At 35.1% G+C, this 20,825-nt stretch overlaps 1 protein-coding gene across 1 annotated transcript; it reads right to left on the minus strand.

Annotated features, from left to right (window-relative positions):
- Nucleotides 1-595: 595 nt before the first annotated feature.
- LOC121321402 (protein Wnt-6-like) lies at nt 596-15,105 on the minus strand. Its single transcript, XM_041260330.1, has 4 exons — nt 14,036-15,105; nt 9,425-9,645; nt 4,142-4,443; nt 596-1,897 (listed from the first exon to the last, which is right to left on the minus strand). Exons 1-4 carry the CDS (start codon nt 14,110-14,112, stop codon nt 1,436-1,438), a joined length of 1,062 nt encoding a protein of 353 aa, XP_041116264.1. The 5' UTR covers nt 14,113-15,105; the 3' UTR covers nt 596-1,435.
- Between the last annotated feature and the right edge of the window lie 5,720 nt (nt 15,106-20,825).

Here is a 20,825-nt window from a genome sequence, read left to right on the forward strand (position 1 = left end):
CCAGAAGGGAAGTGATGTGGCAACCAGGGATTGGAGGAGAAACGGCTGCACTCGATAACCAGTGGGCGTGACTGATGATACAAAAGGGGGTGTGACTAGGTGATCTGTTCCTTTTGTTATGGTTAAGAGCAAACCAAGACAGTAAAAACTGTTAGCTAACAGTGAGTGTTTTGTTTGTTTGTCGTGTCTAATAATACTTGTTTGTTCTTGTTAGACAGCTAACACGATCTGGAGCTGTCGCTTAACACTGTGTTTATTATAACGGGACTGAACCTTGTGCATTTGACGGAGCAATACACTTCGTTGTGTATTGCCAGTTCTCATTATTATTTACTGTTGTCAAGTGACTTTGTTGTTTGTCATTCTCTTGAACACTGCATCACCTCTACACATGCACACTGCAAACCATTTTGCCACAAGAACCCATTGCTATATGAACAGTGTTGATGTATAATCTATTTGAAATGTTTATTACTAGCTGGTAGCTGAAAAGCAGCTCCCTTTTCTTAGCAGAAACCTTCAAAATATATATTATTATTATTATTATTATTATTATATTATTATTATTATTATTATTATTATTATTATTATTATTATTATTATTATGTGTATTTATTATTTTAGGGGAGAGTTCAAATAAAGGCACAATCATGTTTTCCAAAATTGTAATATTATGTAGTAAAACACAAATAATTCTATTTGAATATGTTATCAAAGTGCATCATAAACCCCATACATAATGTACTAGCATAAATATACACATGTACAACACAGTATGTATATATGATAACATTTTCTCAAAAGAAATAAAAGGTAGCATATGCTGTATGATGCAGTCCTTTTGTTAATTTCTTAATTTGTTAACTTATTACACCAAGACATTTTTTATTTCGTCTTGGATTCATAGATTAAACACTTACAAAAAAAAACAAAACAAAACAAAACAAAAAAATGTTCCTTATACAAAGTGCTTTAAAACACAAGGGAAACATCAGACATGTTCTCAATATGTGTGGCTATATGTTTAAATTGTTATAAATAGAACAGTGTTACATATTTTTTACAACTCTTAGAAGATTAATTTACAACATTGCATATGTTGTTTAAATTTTTCTTCTTTTTTTTTAAATCTCATTCAGCTTGCAAATATTAAAAAAGAAACTTATTAAAAACAAACAAACAAACAAACAAAAAACTTTCTTTACACCCACAATCTGGCCACTCGGGGAGTATTATTATTTTGTTGCCTTGAAGGTAAATATAATTTTTCAGTATTACCTAATATGTAGCACATAAGCAGCTTCCCTTCTCCATAACTTTATAAAGGGGTCCATATTCAGTTTTTCTCACTTGTTTATGAGTGGTTTTAAAAAAACCTTTCTTATTGGGGTCTGAAAGTCCCATTCTTTTAATCACCGTAATTCTGGTCAGAGTATTATAAGCACAAGCTCAATTCCTTTCTGACGGAACATTGTTTGCACTGCACTACGCAGCACCAATGAAATCTGCACAAGCAGTTCTCTTCAAAGACCACAGTCTCATCCCTGTAGCCCCGATCACAGCAAAGCAAGTCACATCCGCTGATGTCCATGGCTGTGCTGTTACACATCCTCCCCCTGGTGCCCAGGGAGCCAGTCTTTCTGTTTGGCAAACAAAAGTCTGGAGATTCTGCTGAATAGATGAGATCTTGCTTGTCTGGTGGTTTGATATTTTGCCCCACGGGGATGAGGGTTTTGCCATCATTGCCTCCCATCACCTGAGAAGCTCCGTTAAATCTTTCCAGGAGGCGATCACCCACCTCACGAAAATGAGGCATCTTTTTCCAGCAAGTTCTGAGAGTGCAAGAACCAGACAGCCCGTGACATTTACATTCAGTTCTCATATAATTCTTCACAGCCTGTAGTTAGAGACAAAGATAGATTGGTGAGATAAAAGCAGACACTACAGAGAAAGACCCCCCCCCCCCCCCCCCCCCCCCCCCCCCGACCCCATTGCCCTTGAGCAATCTCAAAGTTTAGAATGCTTGACGGCAAGAATCACTTAGATATACATTTTTGATAATTAGTCCATGATTAATGTAACATCCTTATCTCTACCAGCATTTTAATTAAAATATGTTATGATCAAACATAAAAGAGGGTCATTCACTTCTTATTTTTATTTAAAAGGATCTGTGTGTAGGTTCAGTGGAAAATACTTAGCAATCTATCAAAATCTATCTACATCACCACCACACCCCACACCTGCCTGCTTACCTGAATCTGACCCCTCACTAAACAGGACTTAAGCTGTGTGGCGGCATTTCAAAAAGTGATAAAGGGATACTGACAAAGGGTAAGCAAAGGTGAATACCGGGTAGTTTATTAGTATTAAGTATAATTAGAACTTCAGTCAAGCATGCAGTAGGGACCAGACAGAAACTCTACCTCCAGTGCTTGTTCAGTCCTGTATTTAAATCACTAGAATACTTTTTCCTAGGTTCTTATGTGTTATAATCTATGCATTATTGTTTGATAGGTACTGTATATGATATTATGTTTCATAAACATAAAAAATGTAATTGGTAGCACAAGAAGCCTTTTACTAAAATGCCATTCCTTTCAATAAAAATTAACCTGCTGCTCCACTAAATGCACGTATATATTTTATACATGTTTTATTCCTTGACAACTTATTTTAAAAGGTTTATGCGTAACCTATATCACCTATGATACCGATGACGTCTCTCCAGCTTCTTGCAGAAATACTGTACTGCTGTAAAAACCCTCTGTAATTCTAGAAGGAGAATGACCAGGGGGCATTTATTTAAATGCTTGGAAAAAGTGATTGTAAAATAAATGATGGTTGTGTGTTCTTTGCAAACAATAAAACATGTGCTTTAGAGTTTAAAGACATGGTGGTAATCAAGAAGATGAGGATGAATGAGATGCTACGCAGATGATAGTGTAACAAATACTGGTATTTTCCAAGTACAAGAAGATTGTAGGTAACAAATTCAATGTTCTCATCAGTACAGCCGTCATGGATATAATGTTTGTGATGGGGATGGGGGGTGTGATATATAGGTGGACTAACGTCTTCTACCAGGAATGATTTTCAGCAAAAGGTCTTTACTTATTACACATACACTAGCCGGTTTGCAATCTATATATTTACTTTTTGTAAGTAATATGGCCTCAGCCTCAGGCATAATTACTTTAATAAATCTCTTTGACTTGTTGCTACATTATTATCGGCAGGTCAGTGCTGGTGGCACAGTGACTTGGCCTTTTGTTTTGTATACATGATGAGTGGCTTTTCTCCAGTGACTATCGTGCTGCTACCCAGGCAACTCTCAAAGAGATGATCACTGTATCTTCAATTTTCCTTTGTTATTGAATGGCAACCCATTTAAACTGATGTTTCGTCTTCTTTCTGAGCCTGGCTAAAATAATGAAATTCTTCACACGTATTATTGACACCCATGCCACCAAACTGTTCAATATGCTACCCTCTGCTGGGAGTTGCTATAACAAATGTAATAAATAATTATCTAACATTATTACTGTTACAGCATTCATACTTTTTTTCAACAGATACATAGTTATTTTGTTCTTATTTTATTGATTCTATTTTTTTAAAACTAGATTTTGGGAGTTGTTTTTATTGTTTTTTTTTTTTTTTTTTAAACAAACACAAATGTACTTAATTTTACCACCTCAGTATTTCAGAGACACTTGTTTTATACGTTCCAAGCCTAGCCATCACATCATTCCTGATTTAAATAAAACTACTAGCTTCCATTTGGTTTTGCTTTTGAGGAATGTCCATGTTTTTCTGACTGTATGGGCCACTTTTTCAGCACTCCTGTTTATTGAAAGAGGTAAAAACACCTGTACATTTTACAAAATTAAAAATAAACAACTGTTATATATTTCAAGTTCTTTTCAGCATTTTTTTAAATCACATTTTATAACATTAATGTGATTTTTTTCTCCTTTCAAAAAACAGGAGAAAACGTTTTGAAAACAAGTCCCCTGCAGTTTATGTCAATGACATGGTCTACATACCATGAGTTCAGTTCATAACAAGAAAACACATTTTAAAAAAAAAGCAAAAGAACAACCAAAATAACAAAACAGAATGACTTTACAATACATACCAGTCGGCCGGCTTCATTATTGTGAAGATCAATCAAAGTTCTGATGTCACTTTTTCCCTTTTTCCTTTTTGCGTCCATGAATTGCTTGGATTTTTCATACCCAAACTCCACATCATCCCCACAGCCTCCCCACTCCCATTTAGAGCCATCAGTCCCAGGTCTGGCTGTAGGGAGAGGAGGAGCCCGACTCCGTTTTGCCTCACAGCCACATTGTAAAAGTTCCCCCATACTGCATGCTTGCGTCACTGTGTGTGTCACTCCAGCAGACGTAATTGCATAGACAAAAGCAGTCTCCCGGATATCTAGAAGAGGGAAAATACTAGATTAGAGATTGGAAATGGCATAAGTTCTTCAGAAAGTAATCTATTTGTTGATGAGCTATGTAGCGATTATTTGAGGTACAGGAGAAGTGAAAAGATCTCAGAAATAATTATTTGATCATACACATTTACAGTGCACTTTTTACATCTGCTATTGTAGACAGTAAAATACATGTGACATGGATAATAATCATGACAAATACTTACTGTTAAAAAATGTGAAATGCTTGCAATAAACACTGGCCACAATTGCTTTTCTTAAAATAACTGTTCTATACACAGGAGCAATGGTCTACATTTCATTACATTTTGTTTTACAGATGTAAAATGCTTTTTATAGATAATCATTTATTCCAGCAATCCAAAGAGTCTGAACCCCCATTGTAATGTAATGAAAATTTGACCAGCACTGTGACACACCGTTAATGTAGTGTGTATTGAAAAGGCTGGCATATACTGTATGTATTTATAGTTTAGATGCCTTAAAACCGCCTTAAAACCAAATTGCGGTTGTGCAATTCTGTTCTTACTTCTCTGTGTTGTTATGTAAGGTTTGCTGTGTTGTGCATGTTGAAGGAAGCCTCCTGATAATCAGGGGTCTCTTGAATAGCTCTTGGACAGTTTCTATATTATCTGTTATATGTTTTACTCCTTCATGTTCTATTCAGATACACATCTCTATGTTCCAGTGACATCATTTATACTATACCTGTGGGAAATTCAAAGCGTAGAATTATTTAAAGCTTACATCTTTCAAAGGTCAGACTGCAGCAGTAATAACACAAAAAAATGGCTTTGCATGTCCTTGAATTTAGAGCTCCCCACAACAACAGCAATGTTTAATATATTATGTAATAAAATCTATAGTCATAAGTAAATGGTTAATTACATGTGGGAGGAACAGTTAATAAAACAATTAGTTTGTGAATAAAGACATAAACAACTCAGACTTTGTCCCTGTTTGCTTATGTCATCCTTCGCTCATTGATAATTTCTGGTATCCACTTAGAACCATTATGTATCCATGCATTTAACCCTGCCCATTTTACTGCATGTGTGTGTGTGGTCGCCATAGAGCCTGTGAGTCATCTAATCTCACACTCTGCGCAAACACGGTGCAAAGGAACAATGATGAAGATTAGTTTTCTTTCTTTTCCCTGGGAAGGAATTGGTTAACTTCATATTTAGGCAATACTTGGATAAGGTTTCCAATGCCAGTTTTTATGCGACACACTCCAAAATGTGTGTGTGTGTGTATATGTATATATATATATATATAATATATATATATAATTATATATATATATATCTATATAATATATATATATATATATTTCAAGTGAGGTGAGTGGGTGGTTATGAAATAGCAGAATTAAAATCCCTCTTGATTTCAACTCCCCCCTTTCTTTTACCTTCAGGACACAAATTCCAAACACATTTTACCAGCAGCCTCTGTCTGGACCTGCCAAATTAAGCAGTTGCCAGAAGGGGTTTCTATAAGAAAAATCAAATAATCATTTTTTTAAATACAAAAATCTTCACAGCATGTAAAGCCAATGATGTATAATATACATATTACAGAAAAAAAGAGCATATACTGCATTTGGAAGGTACAGGTACTAAAACCTAGATATTACTTTTTATATTGTTTAGGAAGACAGTCATGATTTATATGGCAGTTTTATATTGTTCTCTTAGAGCATTCACTTTTGTTCTTTACAAAAAGGATCCTGTTGCATTCCTCAAGTCCACTGTATTAACATGGGGCCCACTCTGTATACTCCCTACTCAATGCCACAGTGCAAACAATGGTTCTCCTTTTCACTGTAGCATTATTGTCTAAAGAATGAAGCATGTTTACATCTGATTAGTATTTATTTGCAAATAAATGTCACAGTAATTTGGATGACCTCAAAACTCAGGATAGCCCTTAATGCTGAAGTAAATTTTACGTAGAATCAAGGAGAACCACTTAGTAAGTCTTAAAGCATAAGATATGGACTAACATGAAGACTGATGCAGCATGTGCTGTAACTATTTCTCACATACCCACCCGGTGAACTATTCCACACATTAAGTTTTTTTTTTAATTATTATTTTGAAAACATTCTGTTAATTTGCGACAAATACAGTACTTATGACTGAATATATTTATTCACAATGTGTCTGCTCAGTTCCAGAGCTAATCCAAATCCCCTTTCAGTGTTAAATTCTGTGTTGTGTTTCTTTCTTAACTCAAGTTATTTTATTGTGGGAATTCTACAGTACACTGTGCTCCTAGAACCATTGGCAAGATATGCACATCTTTGTCCGTCATGTGAAAACTGAGTAATTCATGGATGAAACTGAGCTTCTCGGATTCACACTGGCATTGGCACAACCTTCCTATGCCTAAAAGCATTCCCAAACCATTACTCTACCCCCAGCACCTTGGGCAGTTGGCATAATACAATCCGGGTATAGTGCTTTGTGAGCCTCTCCAAACTCAAGCCCTGGCATCATTATTAAACAATTATAAATCAACTTTCTGTAGTACAAACTAAAAGCACGTATGGGAACAAAAACAAGAGAAGTATATTATTCCACAGATAATACATATGCAGTTTGTTTTCAATTAGGATAAAAAGAAAACAGAGTGGTTTCGCACAAAAATAATCAATTTCTGAGATAAGACTTAACCAACTCAGAAAGTATGCTCTATGGCAGGTGTTCTCAAATTGTGGGCCGAGACAGTCCAGCTTCAAAAGCATGATGACGATTGGTATCCTGAATTAATCGGAAGGGAATCTAGTGGTATTTTGTGTTTAGCCCTTGGAAGTTACTCAAGTTTGGGGTATTGATCTGGATAAACTGGATGGTACATCTGAATGGGAGAGCAATCTTTTGTCTTTAATTTATTTTCTATGAACCCTGTTCAACAACTAATTCACATTAAACTCATTCACATTCTGAAGTGGATGGTAGAGGGTTACTGACAGCAACACAGACATATACAGCTACCTTGATAGCAAAATTAATACTTAAGGTCATTCTAAATAACTTCATACAGACATGCATGCTTTTTTTCCACTTAGAACCACACATTGCCTAATTTAATTAGTTCATTACAACACAGGCAACAAGGCTGTAAACAAGCAGTAAACAAGGCTTTCGGCAAAATTCAGCCAGCTAAACCCCAGGGTGAGAAAAACAACAGGTTTATATAAAAATTAAAATAGCCTTTTGGTAAATGAAGGGAGATGTATTAGCCATGGATGTGGATGTTCAAAATGGCAACAGTCAACAAGACTAATGAAAATATGAATCATTACTCTTTTGTGCTGGATTAATAGTTACACTACATTGAAAAGAATAGGGTGGTTGCTGCACAATGCCTAAAGCTGGCATGTATATGTTACCTTTATAATCTAGTCCTTAGTAGAGTTAATCTAAGTACATAGAATTACCAAACATAGCCACCACTTCTATACATTGTGATTTGAGGATCTGAGTTAGTATTTGTTAAAAACAGGAATTTCTTAAGAAATCAATAAACTGTTGTTGGTTAAAAAAAAAAGATTTGAAGGCATTTGAAGACCAGACAACTAACACAGAGTCAGGAATTCAGCTGATGTACTTAAGAGACAATTTAGCACACTGGTGTTTTGTAGCCAGAGGCTACTGACAATGTGTTTAACCAACAGCTACATGCACTCAGCCCCCATGATGAGAGGTTCTTCTGAACACTGCCTTGCAAGTGTTTACCATTTATGTTTAACTATCATTAAATCACCCCCATTATGATGCTCAGCTTGTAAAACATACAGTCGTGGTTTTTAATGAAGTTTGGATTGCATTAAAAAAAAAAAGAAAAATCTCAGCACTTCAGCAAAATAACTGTACAGTACATAACAAGTAAGGACTCTATCAGTTACTTCAAAGGGTTATAAAACAACAGTAGTCCAATACTTCAAGGAGCTAATTTAGTGCAGAATAGTAAAGTTGCAATATGATGCCAAACAAGAGCAAACAAGTGCAAATTTGTTTTCTCACAAATCAGTGCTGTGCAGAAAACAACTGGAACGCACACAGGTTCAAAAGCTGGTGCAGTTTGCGTCTTTCACAAGTTTGGTCACATTTTGTATTACATCAAATAAAATACAGGTTTTTTTATTTTCTTTGTTTTTTAAAACTGATAGGATAAGTGTAAAAACAACACCATTGGTTGTTATTGTCCTTGTTTAAACCAGTGTATGGTTCTTTTAACCAGTACCATGATAAGTACTTATTCACAGTTATTGGGACTGGCTAGAAGTAGGCTTGGGCTTATAGCTGAAGAATTTGTGTAATTCGGTACTTTATATAATGTGGTTTCTGTGTATCAACGGGACAATCGCAAAGCCGTGTCTGCTTGTTGCCCTGTTTTGTACACCTTCTAAGTAGAATCTTTATAGAGAGCTTCTTAAGCAATCTTTGTAGTGGTGAATGCAATCTTCATAAACATTGCATGATATTCCAAACACTTTGGCTAGTCCTATGCAATGATTGCAGTGAAGAAAAAAAATCAATGTGGGCTAATGGGTGTATGAAACAATGCAAATCATTAACCTCATCCTTAAACAGAGCCAATAACAAGAATGAATCCTGTATCCAGCTGGTGTAACAAAAACATTGTAAAGTTGTCCTTAGTTACCTGTTGGGATACTTTTGCATTATCTGGTGCTAGATCAATGGCTAATATTTTCAGATGAACCCTAAAATGGGTCAAATTTAATTGTACAGTATATGGTACTTTTCTATGTAACTTTAAATATATTGTGCTGAATAGATACTGAAAAAGACTTTGTTTATTTAAAGTCCTTATGATTGAGTGTGTAAAGGTATGCATGACTGATAGACATGAGAGTCTTTCTGTAGATTGCATTTCTACAGCAGCTGCAGTAATGATATATAATATTAGGCTATGTTTGTTATGATGTATTACCTTGCTGTAGTACTTTTCCAAAGTATTTGTTGTGACTGGTGCAGTTCCATCTTCTAAATCTAAGCTGGAACTGGCACTCCCGAACCCCCAGCTTTGCCCCCTTCACCACCTCACTGACTATCTCTGGTTCAGTCTGGCACAGTTCAGCCTGTTTCCCAGCCAAGCGTTTCGTCTTCCTGCAGATGCTGTTGGGGTCCATTACCAGAGGGCTGCCCACTGCCCTGGAAAATAAAACAAAAAACAGCACACTGTAAATAAACACTCACTGCTTAAAATCAAACAGTGGGCTTCCTTTTTTCCCATTTCTATGTATAGGTCCCTTCAACAGTTCTCAATTATTGTACACATTAATGAACTTAATAATTAATATAAAATGTTTAGCATTATTAAGTTAACGAATAACTGCAATTCAAAACAGCTTTTCAAATTTGCTTTTTAAATAAGAGATCTAAACAAACACTAATATAGTTCTGTTAGAGTTTTGTTTTATCTGTTAGTGATTTTCAAGTTTATCAGAATTTAATTATGAAAATAGAAACTTGAATATTTGGAAAAATATCAAATACCAGTATATAGCAGAATTTAGATTGCACCACTTTATTATTATTATTATTATTATTATTATTATTATTATTATTATTATTATTATTATTATTATTATTATTATGTTTTAAACAGTACCTGTTGTTCTGTGTACTAACAATCAGAGGACAGGGTATAACAAGGTGAGACATTTAATTAAACCATTGCCGCTGGGCTCACTTTTGTATTCCTTCAAGGCAAAGAACAGTCACAATACAAATATGCCAGTTAGTAGACAGATAGATAGATACATACACATAGATATAACTAATGTTACTGATAATGTTTCACATGGAGAAAGAACATGTTCTGAATTGATATGTTATCTCTAAGATGCTACGTGACTGTTTTCTTTATTAAATGGTAAGTCATTGACTGGCCCCTACATGTTCAACTGTGCATAATACTGTTAAGTGGCCATAGCAGATTATGTTAGGGACATGTCACATGATAAAAGTTCATCAGGCAAAAAATATATTATAAATTGACTTTTTTAAATAAATAAAATATACATTCAAATATACAGTGCAGACCAGCATTTGTATGCACACTGGTTGATTAAACCTCATAAATCTCAATGTTTCTTTTTTTTTTACCAACCAGAAAACCACGTCAAAAAGCTACTGTACATAGTATCATAATGAACATTTACAAAGCTTATTCCTTTTGTAAAAAGTCACAAAGTGTTAAACTAAAATGAAACATTTTCCAGTGGTAAAATACACAAACAAAACATTATCATTGCTTTTCTGGCAAAACTTCAACATGTGGGCCTAAAACACATTTTATATTGTTCTTCGTTGCCAAGTTTACTTTTTATCAAAACTCAGTGAGCAACTACAGAACAGGTCAGTACTTTACTTGTTTGCTACAGATTATGTGAAAACGATTGTGAACTGAAACATAAAATGTTTACAGTGCACTTTATCAAGATACTAAACAATGTACAATAAGACTGAGAGAAGAATACGCTTGGTGCATATGAGTCAATGCTTCCTCATCGGGGGCTTTTTACTAGCTGTATAAACATTCTAGAATTAATAGCATTGTCAGTTGAACATTTTAGTGGGCAAATGTATCTCTGATCCTCGCAGTTCACGTTGAATCACAAAAATACAGAAAACAAATCATAACATCGGGATTTCCAAAGGGATTTGTTAATTCAATTCGAACTTTTCCTCATGCTGTAAGTGACTGAAATTAGGTATCATATATATTTTGAAGCATACGGCCTACACTAATATATCCCACTGACATCCAGCCGTGTGTGCACTGTATTCAGATACAGTATCTGCCAATGACACTTAACATTACACTTGTAACTGTGGTTGACAGATACCTAAAGTGTAGTTCTATTTTTATATATTTCTTTAAAAATCTTTACTTGGATATTTGAGAATCAGTCAGGGAACAGCATGTTCCAATTTGGGATCTTTTCACAAAGGTGAATATACAAAAATACAATAGCAAGGATACCGAAATACATTCCTCTTATAACTGCAAACAAACTGGCACATTATCACATAATAGTCAGCTATTGTTCTCTACTTTCAAATAGGTACATTTAAACAATTCACAAAATACAAAACTATGTTTCTATAATTTCACATCATATAGGAAGTCACGTATTTAATTTCAAGGTCTATAAATCAACATTTGTGTGTGTGTTTGTGTGAATGCGTGTGTGTGTGTGTGTGTGTGTATGCATGTGTGTGTTTTTTTTTAAATGCTGTACAAATAGAAAGATGACAAGGGAATACCTGTTCCCATATAATCTACTCTGCCCTTACCTCTTGCAAAATATCATTAAGCGAGTCTTTATCCACCTCTTCATCTATTGTACAGTTTATTGACTACATTTTTGTGGTCACAAGTTTGGCAACAGAGAATGTTCACTCTGGGGGCCTTTGTGCTTTGTGTGTGGACATGTTTTGATACAGGTCAGTACCTTATCTGTTCTTTTACAAGAGCACTGCTTAGGAAGGGCACATGGGATACATAGCTGCAAAATGAAGTTACTGTGATTCAAAACCTAATAACAAACCATTCGGGTTTAGCGATTTTATTTAATAGATATAAAAACGTAAACCGCAAAAGCAAACATGTAAACAAGTAAACATGTTTTTGGAGAAGGTAGCTATATGTAATTAAATAAAACAAGGTCATTGTTTTACACGCTTGGATGCATAACATTGCAAAAGCAGCATGCATTACCAAAAATGTATGCGCCTCTTAATTGAATCAGCATTTTGTAGTCAACATTCAAACACATTTTACACACACATGGATATGGTAGCACACAGTATGTTGCTAATAAAACTAGTATGATATTTAAGATAATGATTTTTTATCACAGCAATTTGTTGGATTTAGGGATATATTACTGAGAATAGCACAGTGCACTTGCATGCAAATTTTGCAGTTTGCTGTGCTTTCTCCTTGCTTACTGTATTACAGATGTTAATCACGGTCTCCAGTTTCAACATGGTATACTGCAGTTATAACCATGGTATACTGCAGTTCTTTTTTATAATAAGAACTGTAAATATGTGGTTATTTCAAACCAGTCGCTCCATGGTCCATGTTCATTGCTGTAAATAGTATCAAGGCAAGGCATGTAAGAAAAAAACAAAAAGAGGTCACAGATAGGTAGCCCTGTGTTTCACCCTCAAACTATCACATTTAATTCCCAAACTATGTTAATTATGTACACAGTCACGACACTGTGAAAAACAGAACCAGTGGCTTGGGATCAGTTTTCGTGGTCCGTGGCCCAAAGCCATGGCACACATGAAGCATAATTCACAGTCATTACTGGGTAAGGCTTAAAGTCAAGATACAGTTGCATAACAGTGGGAAGAAGCTCCACCTTGTACAGGCTTTTGGAAAAGTTGTTATGAACAGTTGTGATGCCTAATAACAACAGGGTGCAAACAAATAAGAACATAAGAAGAACATAAAAAAGTTTACAAACTTTCATGGATTCATCTTAGTGTAAAACAAAAATAAAAGTGGTGTTTAAAAAATATGCTTTTTTAAAAAATGTTTTATAGATGTTATTCTTAGTATTTATGACAGAAGACCCCCTTTATTGACCTTGCAGAACTTGAGATTCCACCATGTTGAATTGGGAATTGTTTTATGATGACAAATCTATTGCTTCCAGAGCCACCTAAAATTCCAACAGTGACCCCCTCCTGTCTTATTGCTTTTTCTGTAGGCTATGACTTACCTCTTAATAGACCTGACCCAGACTTAACAGATGTAGGTATATTTGCATGGCACTAGTGTGCACCTTACTGTCAAATGCTAATCAAATGTGTACCTTACCTGACAGCAACAGATGTTTGGACTATTTTGGCAGCATAAATTGTTGTAAAAATGTGTTTGGTAAAAGAAAAGAGAATAACTTCTAAAAGGACTCAACATGTATGTTTTGTAACTTGTTAATGGTTAATGTTTTTTTAACATGTTAATGGTTACAGTTTGCGCTAGGTTGGTGAACAGATTATTACTAACACAGATGTTCTGTTATACACCTATCGTTTAACTGGCGGGAGGACCCCATAATTAACCCTATCACTAGCAACCTTTGGTTGACCTCAGGGATGGCTTAAAAAAAATACTGCAAAGAGGGAGGACCTCAATATCTTTAAATGTTAGCCCGACACACTGTACATAAAAAATGCTAACAATAAAGATGAAAAATGAAAGCTATGGGCTGCTATAGAATAAAAATTAAAATTGAACCAATACAAATAATGTCATACCATTTGTGTGAATAAAATAAAAATCCCTCTGAATATTATATCATACCCCATGCAGTTTGTTTTTTTCTACAAAGGAAACATGTACAGTCTAGCAAATAATATAAATATAAACAAATTAAATTTATAAAAAAGACCATATATATAATTATATTATATATATATATATATATATATATATATATATATATATATATATATATATATATATATATTATTATTATTATATTATTATTATTATTATTTATTATTATTAACTCACCACCAAAGTCCGATGATGTTAACTGGACACAAAAGAATGAAAAAAAGCGCAAGTTGGGTTCTGGAGAGGGGCAGCATCCTGTCCTTAACGCTTAAATGCCGACAAAAAAAAAAAAAAAACCCTATATAATGGGCTGCAATTCAAACAGATGGGACCTCTTGTATCGTCTTAAAAGTGGCGTCCTGTGCACTGTTGTGTGGTGTGGCTCAGGAGGATTCGGCGCTCCCGAAATCGTCTGGGTAGTTCTAGCAACTGCGGTTCAAAAGCACCTTAGTGAGCAGTTGCGAGTTCGGTAACTTCGATAAAGTCTCTCCACGAAGCAGGGACCAGCGGGGAAATAAATTAACATCTTCCAGACACTACAATTACAACCATGTAGGAGACCAAAAGGACACAGAAAGGAGCGGTACTGAAGGTGATAAACGCACGCGTCCTGAGTCAAAACTCCCAAACTCCAAAAGCGCAGCGATTTCAATCTTGCAGCCGGGATCCGAGAGACTTAGGGTGGATGGAAAGAAGCCAGACCTCGGGCAGGAACTGCAGTCAACCTAAAGAGCCAAAAACCTCAACAAGGAAATTAAAGTGCGATACTCTTCTTATGTTAAATTAAAAGTGTAGCCTGCTATGTTTCTTTGTTTTCGTCACAATCCAGTATTCTAACCAAGTGTTCTCCTTCATGCAGCTGCTAGTACAGGTAGGCGTGAAGCGCAGCATTTTCGGATATCTCTGAGGATAAATCTCAGGGACTTATGAATGTGCGTTGAAAAGTTTTTTTTTTTTTTTTTTTTTTCCAGCCTTCGAGACAGAATCAAAACTTTTCTTACTGCGAAATTCGCTCATCTCCCTCCCGACGTGACGTTGCTTTGTGACAAATAAATAAATAAATCTGTACTGTCACTCAGACCTAGAAAGGAGAATAATGTGTAGATGAGACTGGAAGACAGACAAGAGTGAATGTGTGAGAAATATGCTAAGTAGAGAAAGATTTCAGAAGCGTTTTGTTTACTGTAAAGAAATCAGAGCTCCCAGGAATGAGATGATCTCATTTCAGGTGCTGCTGTGGATGGTCAGGATAGGCAGATACATCTCTGGTAAACAGGTTAGAAAATAGAGAAAAGGGTGGATGTAGCCAAAGGGTGGACGTATCCCTCCCTTGTTGAGAGATATTGCCTTTCAAGTGGCTTGCATGACGGTTATTTGAACTAAAGGCCACATGTCATTAACAATGTAACATAGCTGAAAATATAGTTCAACACATTTTTGCTTTAAATTGTATTTTGTATAATGGTGCAGGCAAGCTACACACCATACCTGTTTATAAGTAAGTCAACCCTGACACTTGTGTATTTACTAATACACACACACACACACACACACACACACACACACACACACACACACACACACACACACACACACACGCACACACGCACGCACACACACACACAAACGATATATACATAAATACATGTATATTTATTAAAAGGATTAACTATGCCCAAATGAATACATTTGATCACCTTTTAATAATAAGCTGTTCCTATGGAAACCTGAACGTTTACATCAAAAAGTGTTGTTGTTGTTGTAGCTTTTTTAGGATCTTGTCTTTGTGTACACTAAAGAATAATCTACCAATAACCCTTAGGACCTCCACCAGCAATAAGGTTCTGTTTTATACCGATCCCAGTGCATCGTATACAACAGTACTAAAATATGAAATTATCAATGCTGCCATATCAGCATATGAGAATGAAAAAAACACTTGCTTCATATTTCTAGTTCTGCTCTTTTTACTTCAAGACTATAAACAGACAGGAGATCAGGTTATCCATTTATCTCACATCTCATGAAAAAAAAAGGTCTGATTTTCTTAAAATCTTCAAAGAGCAAATATGAAACAGCTGTGTCTATGAAGCAGGTGCAACCAGGTAGTAAACCCACAATTTATCAACTTTACATAAAAGAGATACAAACTGCTATTCATGTCTTGGTAATATTGGATGTGCACATAACAGTAATCAAGATGTCCTCAGGGGATGAGATCAAGTGACCGAAACATTGTAATTTCTGAATCAATTAGCAGTGAATGGCCAAAACAAAAGAAGTTCATGTTGATTTATTAGAAACAATGTGTCATGTTTCAGTAGCACAGATCATGTTATCAAGCAATTAAGAACTGAAACAGCGTAGGTGATAAAGTACTTCTGAAAGATGAGCCTTTTGGATGGGGGACAGTGCTAGTTTGTAGAAAGCTGCATACAGTAGACTACAAGGTATGTTGGAAAGACAAGTAAGGATATAGAAAGTGCATTGCAGGTGTCAGGGATTTTGAACGACTTGAGAATGTGTGCAAACTACTCAATATATAGCTGATGTATAGGTGCGACAATTTGACATGAGGACAGTACCTGTCTCATATTTTTTATCCAATGCTTTGTGATTTGGCTTCACATACTACATTTTATTATTACTAAAAGCATTTGCAAACAAAACAGATGTTATATTTTATAGGTCCACCATAGAAATTACTAGTAGTTGAAAAGCCACCATACAATTCTGTAAAAGTTTAAATGTAATACTAATGTTTACTTTTTTACAAGGTCAATGACCTGTAGGCCTGGACATCTCGTGCTATCTACAGTATTTTTTCACTCATTTGTTTTAGTGAGTTGTCATTTGTTAGTTGGCCAGCAGGTGGCCCTGGTGTATATCCTATTAAATAATGATTTTGGATGTAACCAATTGGGAAGCTGAGCAAACTGTTCTCATGGCTTCTTACCCACTTTATACCTACAACATTTTGCTAAGTAATATTAATGCCATCCTGCCTGGAGGGGAGTTAAAGAACTTGATAGAAGGTAAAAAGTGTTTTGGGAAGGTGACCTTTTTATTTAACCCTTCTCATTGATTGCATGCAAGTCCACACTGAAATACAATACTGAAAATGTGTTTATCTTTTTAAAGCTGAACATGAACCAACAACCTTCTGGACCAGAGTTCAGTTATCTTGCTTCAAGGCTTCTTGTTGGCTGAAGATGAGTAGTGGATGGGATAAAGGGATGATGAAAGATGAGAGGTTAAGAGATTACCTGGGTAGTTCAGTCAGTCATCTACCTGGAAGGCTGTCTCAGGTGACTATTTCTCATTTAACAAGATTGCTATGCCGCTTTGCTTGCATGAAGGTATGTCAGATTCTAATAACTTTTGCTTATTCTTAGTACTATATCCCTTTCTGTGGTTATTTTCCATAATGAACATGCTGTAATGTTACCCACAGATAATTATTAAATCAACTCACATCTTAAGTATGCTGATGAAAGCACCAGCTGAAACGTTTGTTTAACTGTGAAATTTACCTGACTAATTAAAATAAAAGGCAATTCCCACAACAGAAAACGTGAATGGCACACGTTATTCAGGTACAACTTTAAGTCAACAGTTACTTCCAGTTTTTCATCCCAGCTGATTAAGAACACCTTTATTCATAATCGGTGTCTTTCTTAAAGTTGCCTTCGTTCAGGTAGTCCAAGATGGATGGTCATCGGGAACGGTGGAACCAGACGGCTGTGTTTCATGTTTAACTTTAACCTCAAACTGAAGATAAATAGAAAGCATGCATACATGCCTTAACCTTTTTAAACAAAGCACAGCCAGTTCTGGAATCTGAATGAAAGTGAATCTCTTGGAATTTCCTAATAACTGTCAGTGAACTTATTGTCATCGTAAGCCAATTAAAACCTTTCTAAATAATAGTTATCTACGTTTTTTTTTTTTTTTTTTTTTTTTTTTTTTTTTTTTTTTTTTTAATCAAAGACACCTCCAAACGGTTTACTGTTGTCTGTATTATACATACCAAGGAAATTATCTCTTAAAATCACGCGATGTTTCTTTTAAATCTGAATTAAATTTTAAATCTTACATTCTTTTTAACGGAATGGCTACTCTTGTATGCCATCTACATTTGTAAAAATCCTATACAGATTCCACGCTTTAACTCGAAAATGACACAATGAGATTATCTCATGACCACTGCCTATAATGTTTAAAAGCAAATTTTATTTGAGTAATGCGTTTATTCCCAGCTACAGCAACATATTCCAAGTATGTCAGATTGAATTCACAATAACGGCGCTGTTGAACTATTCTTTATTGAATTTACATTTGGCTCTGTCAACGATGTCACCACTTGTGTTTCATTTGCCCTATAAATACAACTACAAGTATACACTGGCCTATACACTATCAATATCTCATTTCAAAAGGTTGAAACTACCTTTAGAAATACTGCATGTCATGTCAGGAAAGAACACGTGCATATATTCTTCTATTTCATTAACACTGACTACGTGTTCCCATTAATAAGTGTATTAGCAGTATAGGAGGGACCCATTTTATCCAAAGTTTGGAAAAATTATATCATAACTATTCATTAATAATTATTTATATTCATTGAATTGGCCTATTAATGCTTTGGTATCCTTTGGTGTTAATATAGTTAATATGGTAATTGCTGAATCTCTAAGATGTTTGTCAATTTTTTTACCAAATGCAAGTTTACAAAAACAAGCACCGTAGCTCGGTAAACGATTGTGGTTAACAGTGTTACCATATCGTGAGCAAGATTCTGTTTTTTAATCCAACATTGCCACCTTGTGGTCAGTCTAAACACGTGCATTTTGAAGACTAGTGGGCTACATTTTAATTCCAGTCACTGTTTACTTTCTTTTTTACTTGTACTAAGTAGGACAAAAAGGCCTACACATTATAGTAAAATGATCTGTTGTCATTTTTAATTGGGAAGATGAAAAAAAAAATAACAGAGCAGTACAGCCATCAAATTTGTTTAAGGTTTAACTATAATTTTTCAACAAAGATCTGAACTCATAAATACGATCACACTTTAGAGGTGTTTCTTGTATGACATTATAGTTATGCTTAAGCACCAACAAATACACACTTACATGTTGAATTTGTAGCTATGGTAGAAGCAGGAGGGTGGTGTGTTGTGTCCCTGCAGCTCAAACTTCCACAGACAAGAAAAACAAGCTTGGTGTCTAATGAAATACACCGAAGGCTAGACTTTGAAGAATAGGTTAAACATCTATGGCATCGTAGGACTAAAGGTATGCTTTTGCCTTGTCATAAGAACTGACAGAGAAAAAAAATTGAATTCTTGGTCATCTTAAAAAAAGCCTGAGACACAAGAGCAGAGGCTTCAACAAGCACAAGCACAAAGCATGGGCTTGTCAGAAATGTGGATTTGTTTTTGGGTGAAAGCCAATTCCATCTAGCATGTGCAAAACTGTTCTGTTGGTGATTTTTTATTGTTATTCAGTGAAGCATTATTTAACATGACATATGACTAGGGATTTTAATCTGTGGTTTACATATATATGGAGTATTTAAAATGGTTATTTAGTAGTTATATGTATTTATTTATTTATTTGTTGATGTTTTGCACTAATTACAAGCAAAGTCAAAGATAAATTTGGCAATATATAGCGGTTTTTGGCCAACAAATGTTACTAAGTTGAGTGTAATCACCAAAAGGTTTTGAGCCAAACCAGCATAATATTGGCCTCGCTCTGTGGACAATGTGCGGGCATGTAATTAGTTGGCTGAATTGATATGATTCTGCAGTACTGGCCTACAAATTACAAACATCTTGGAAGCGTGTTGAAAATGTAGATTATTACTGATAAGCTGTTTTATTTCTATTGTCTGAGCTGCACATACTGCCTTGACACTTTATTAGAACACTCTGCAAGGTAGGTCATCTATTCAGTCATTAGATTCAGATTTAGAGATTGTGGTGGCCATGGAAGATGTCTAAAGTCTATGCCATGGTTCTCAAACCATTCGTTCACAGTTTGGGCATTGTGAATGGGTGCATTATTACAGTTCTGGCATGATGAATGGGTGCATTATCATCTTGAAAGTAGCCTTCTCTGTTAGGGTACAAGCACAAGGATCAGATGTCACATCACATGATCAATCTAATTTGAATCTTTGATTCAGGGCAAAGTCAAATCCAATCTTACACTCTCCAGCTGTAAATATACAAAAAACATGACTTGCATTTTCAATATAGACCCATTTAAGAAGTGTATGTGTAAAAAGGGAACTTGGTGTTCATTTTAAATATCAGGCTTTTAGTCTCTTATAGTTTTACCTCATAGTAATAGTCATAAGTTATGGATGAAATGCCTGACATTGTTATTTTTTTCACCAGATAGATGAAAGGATCATATAAAATGTATAGCTTGACTCCCTGAAAAATTTCTTAATACATATTTTTCATTCAGTGATTCAAGACCTTACATGAGATGATGTTCAAAGTAATACACATTTGGCACGCAGAGCGCTTGATCCCTGAAGGTTTTTCATTTTATGACTAGTTTGTGACCACACGGGCCACAAAATATTTTTCCAGCTCCACAGTATCTAATGTTTTCATTTCTTTTGATTTATATCAGCGCATGTGAGCCATTCTGACAACCATTCTTTCATTTAAAAAAAACCAAACTGGAAGCACAAGATTTCTGGCATTTCTTTAAAGCTGGAAATTACAACTAAGAAAATAACTAATTAAAAGAAGTTAAGAGTCAGCAGAAACTAGGTTTGCAGTGGTTGGCATAGCCTTGATTAATCTCTCTATAAATCCTGTTTTCAATTAAAAGCATTACCCTTGTCCTGCACTTACACAGTTTACATATTTGCAGCAGACTTGAGGAAAATTTTTTGCTCAGTAACAAATTACATTACACAAGCAATTGTGCGGTATATGACA

Source organism: Polyodon spathula, chromosome 10 (genome assembly GCF_017654505.1).
Source record: "Polyodon spathula isolate WHYD16114869_AA chromosome 10, ASM1765450v1, whole genome shotgun sequence".
In the NCBI taxonomy this organism is placed as follows: Eukaryota; Metazoa; Chordata; class Actinopteri; order Acipenseriformes; family Polyodontidae; genus Polyodon; species Polyodon spathula.

Excerpts from the sequence above, each read along its gene's own strand:
- LOC121321402 (XM_041260330.1), bottom strand. The coding sequence starts at position 14,112 with ATGCTGCCCCTCTCCAGAACCCAACTTGCGCTTTTTTTCATTCTTTTG. Across the intron at positions 9,646-14,035 it reads AACATCATCGGACTTTGGTG|GGCAGTGGGCAGCCCTCTGG; the intron begins GTGAGTTAATAA and ends TTTATTTTCCAG. Across the intron at positions 4,444-9,424 it reads TGGAAAAGTACTACAGCAAG|ATATCCGGGAGACTGCTTTT; the intron begins GTAATACATCAT and ends TCCCTCTTCTAG.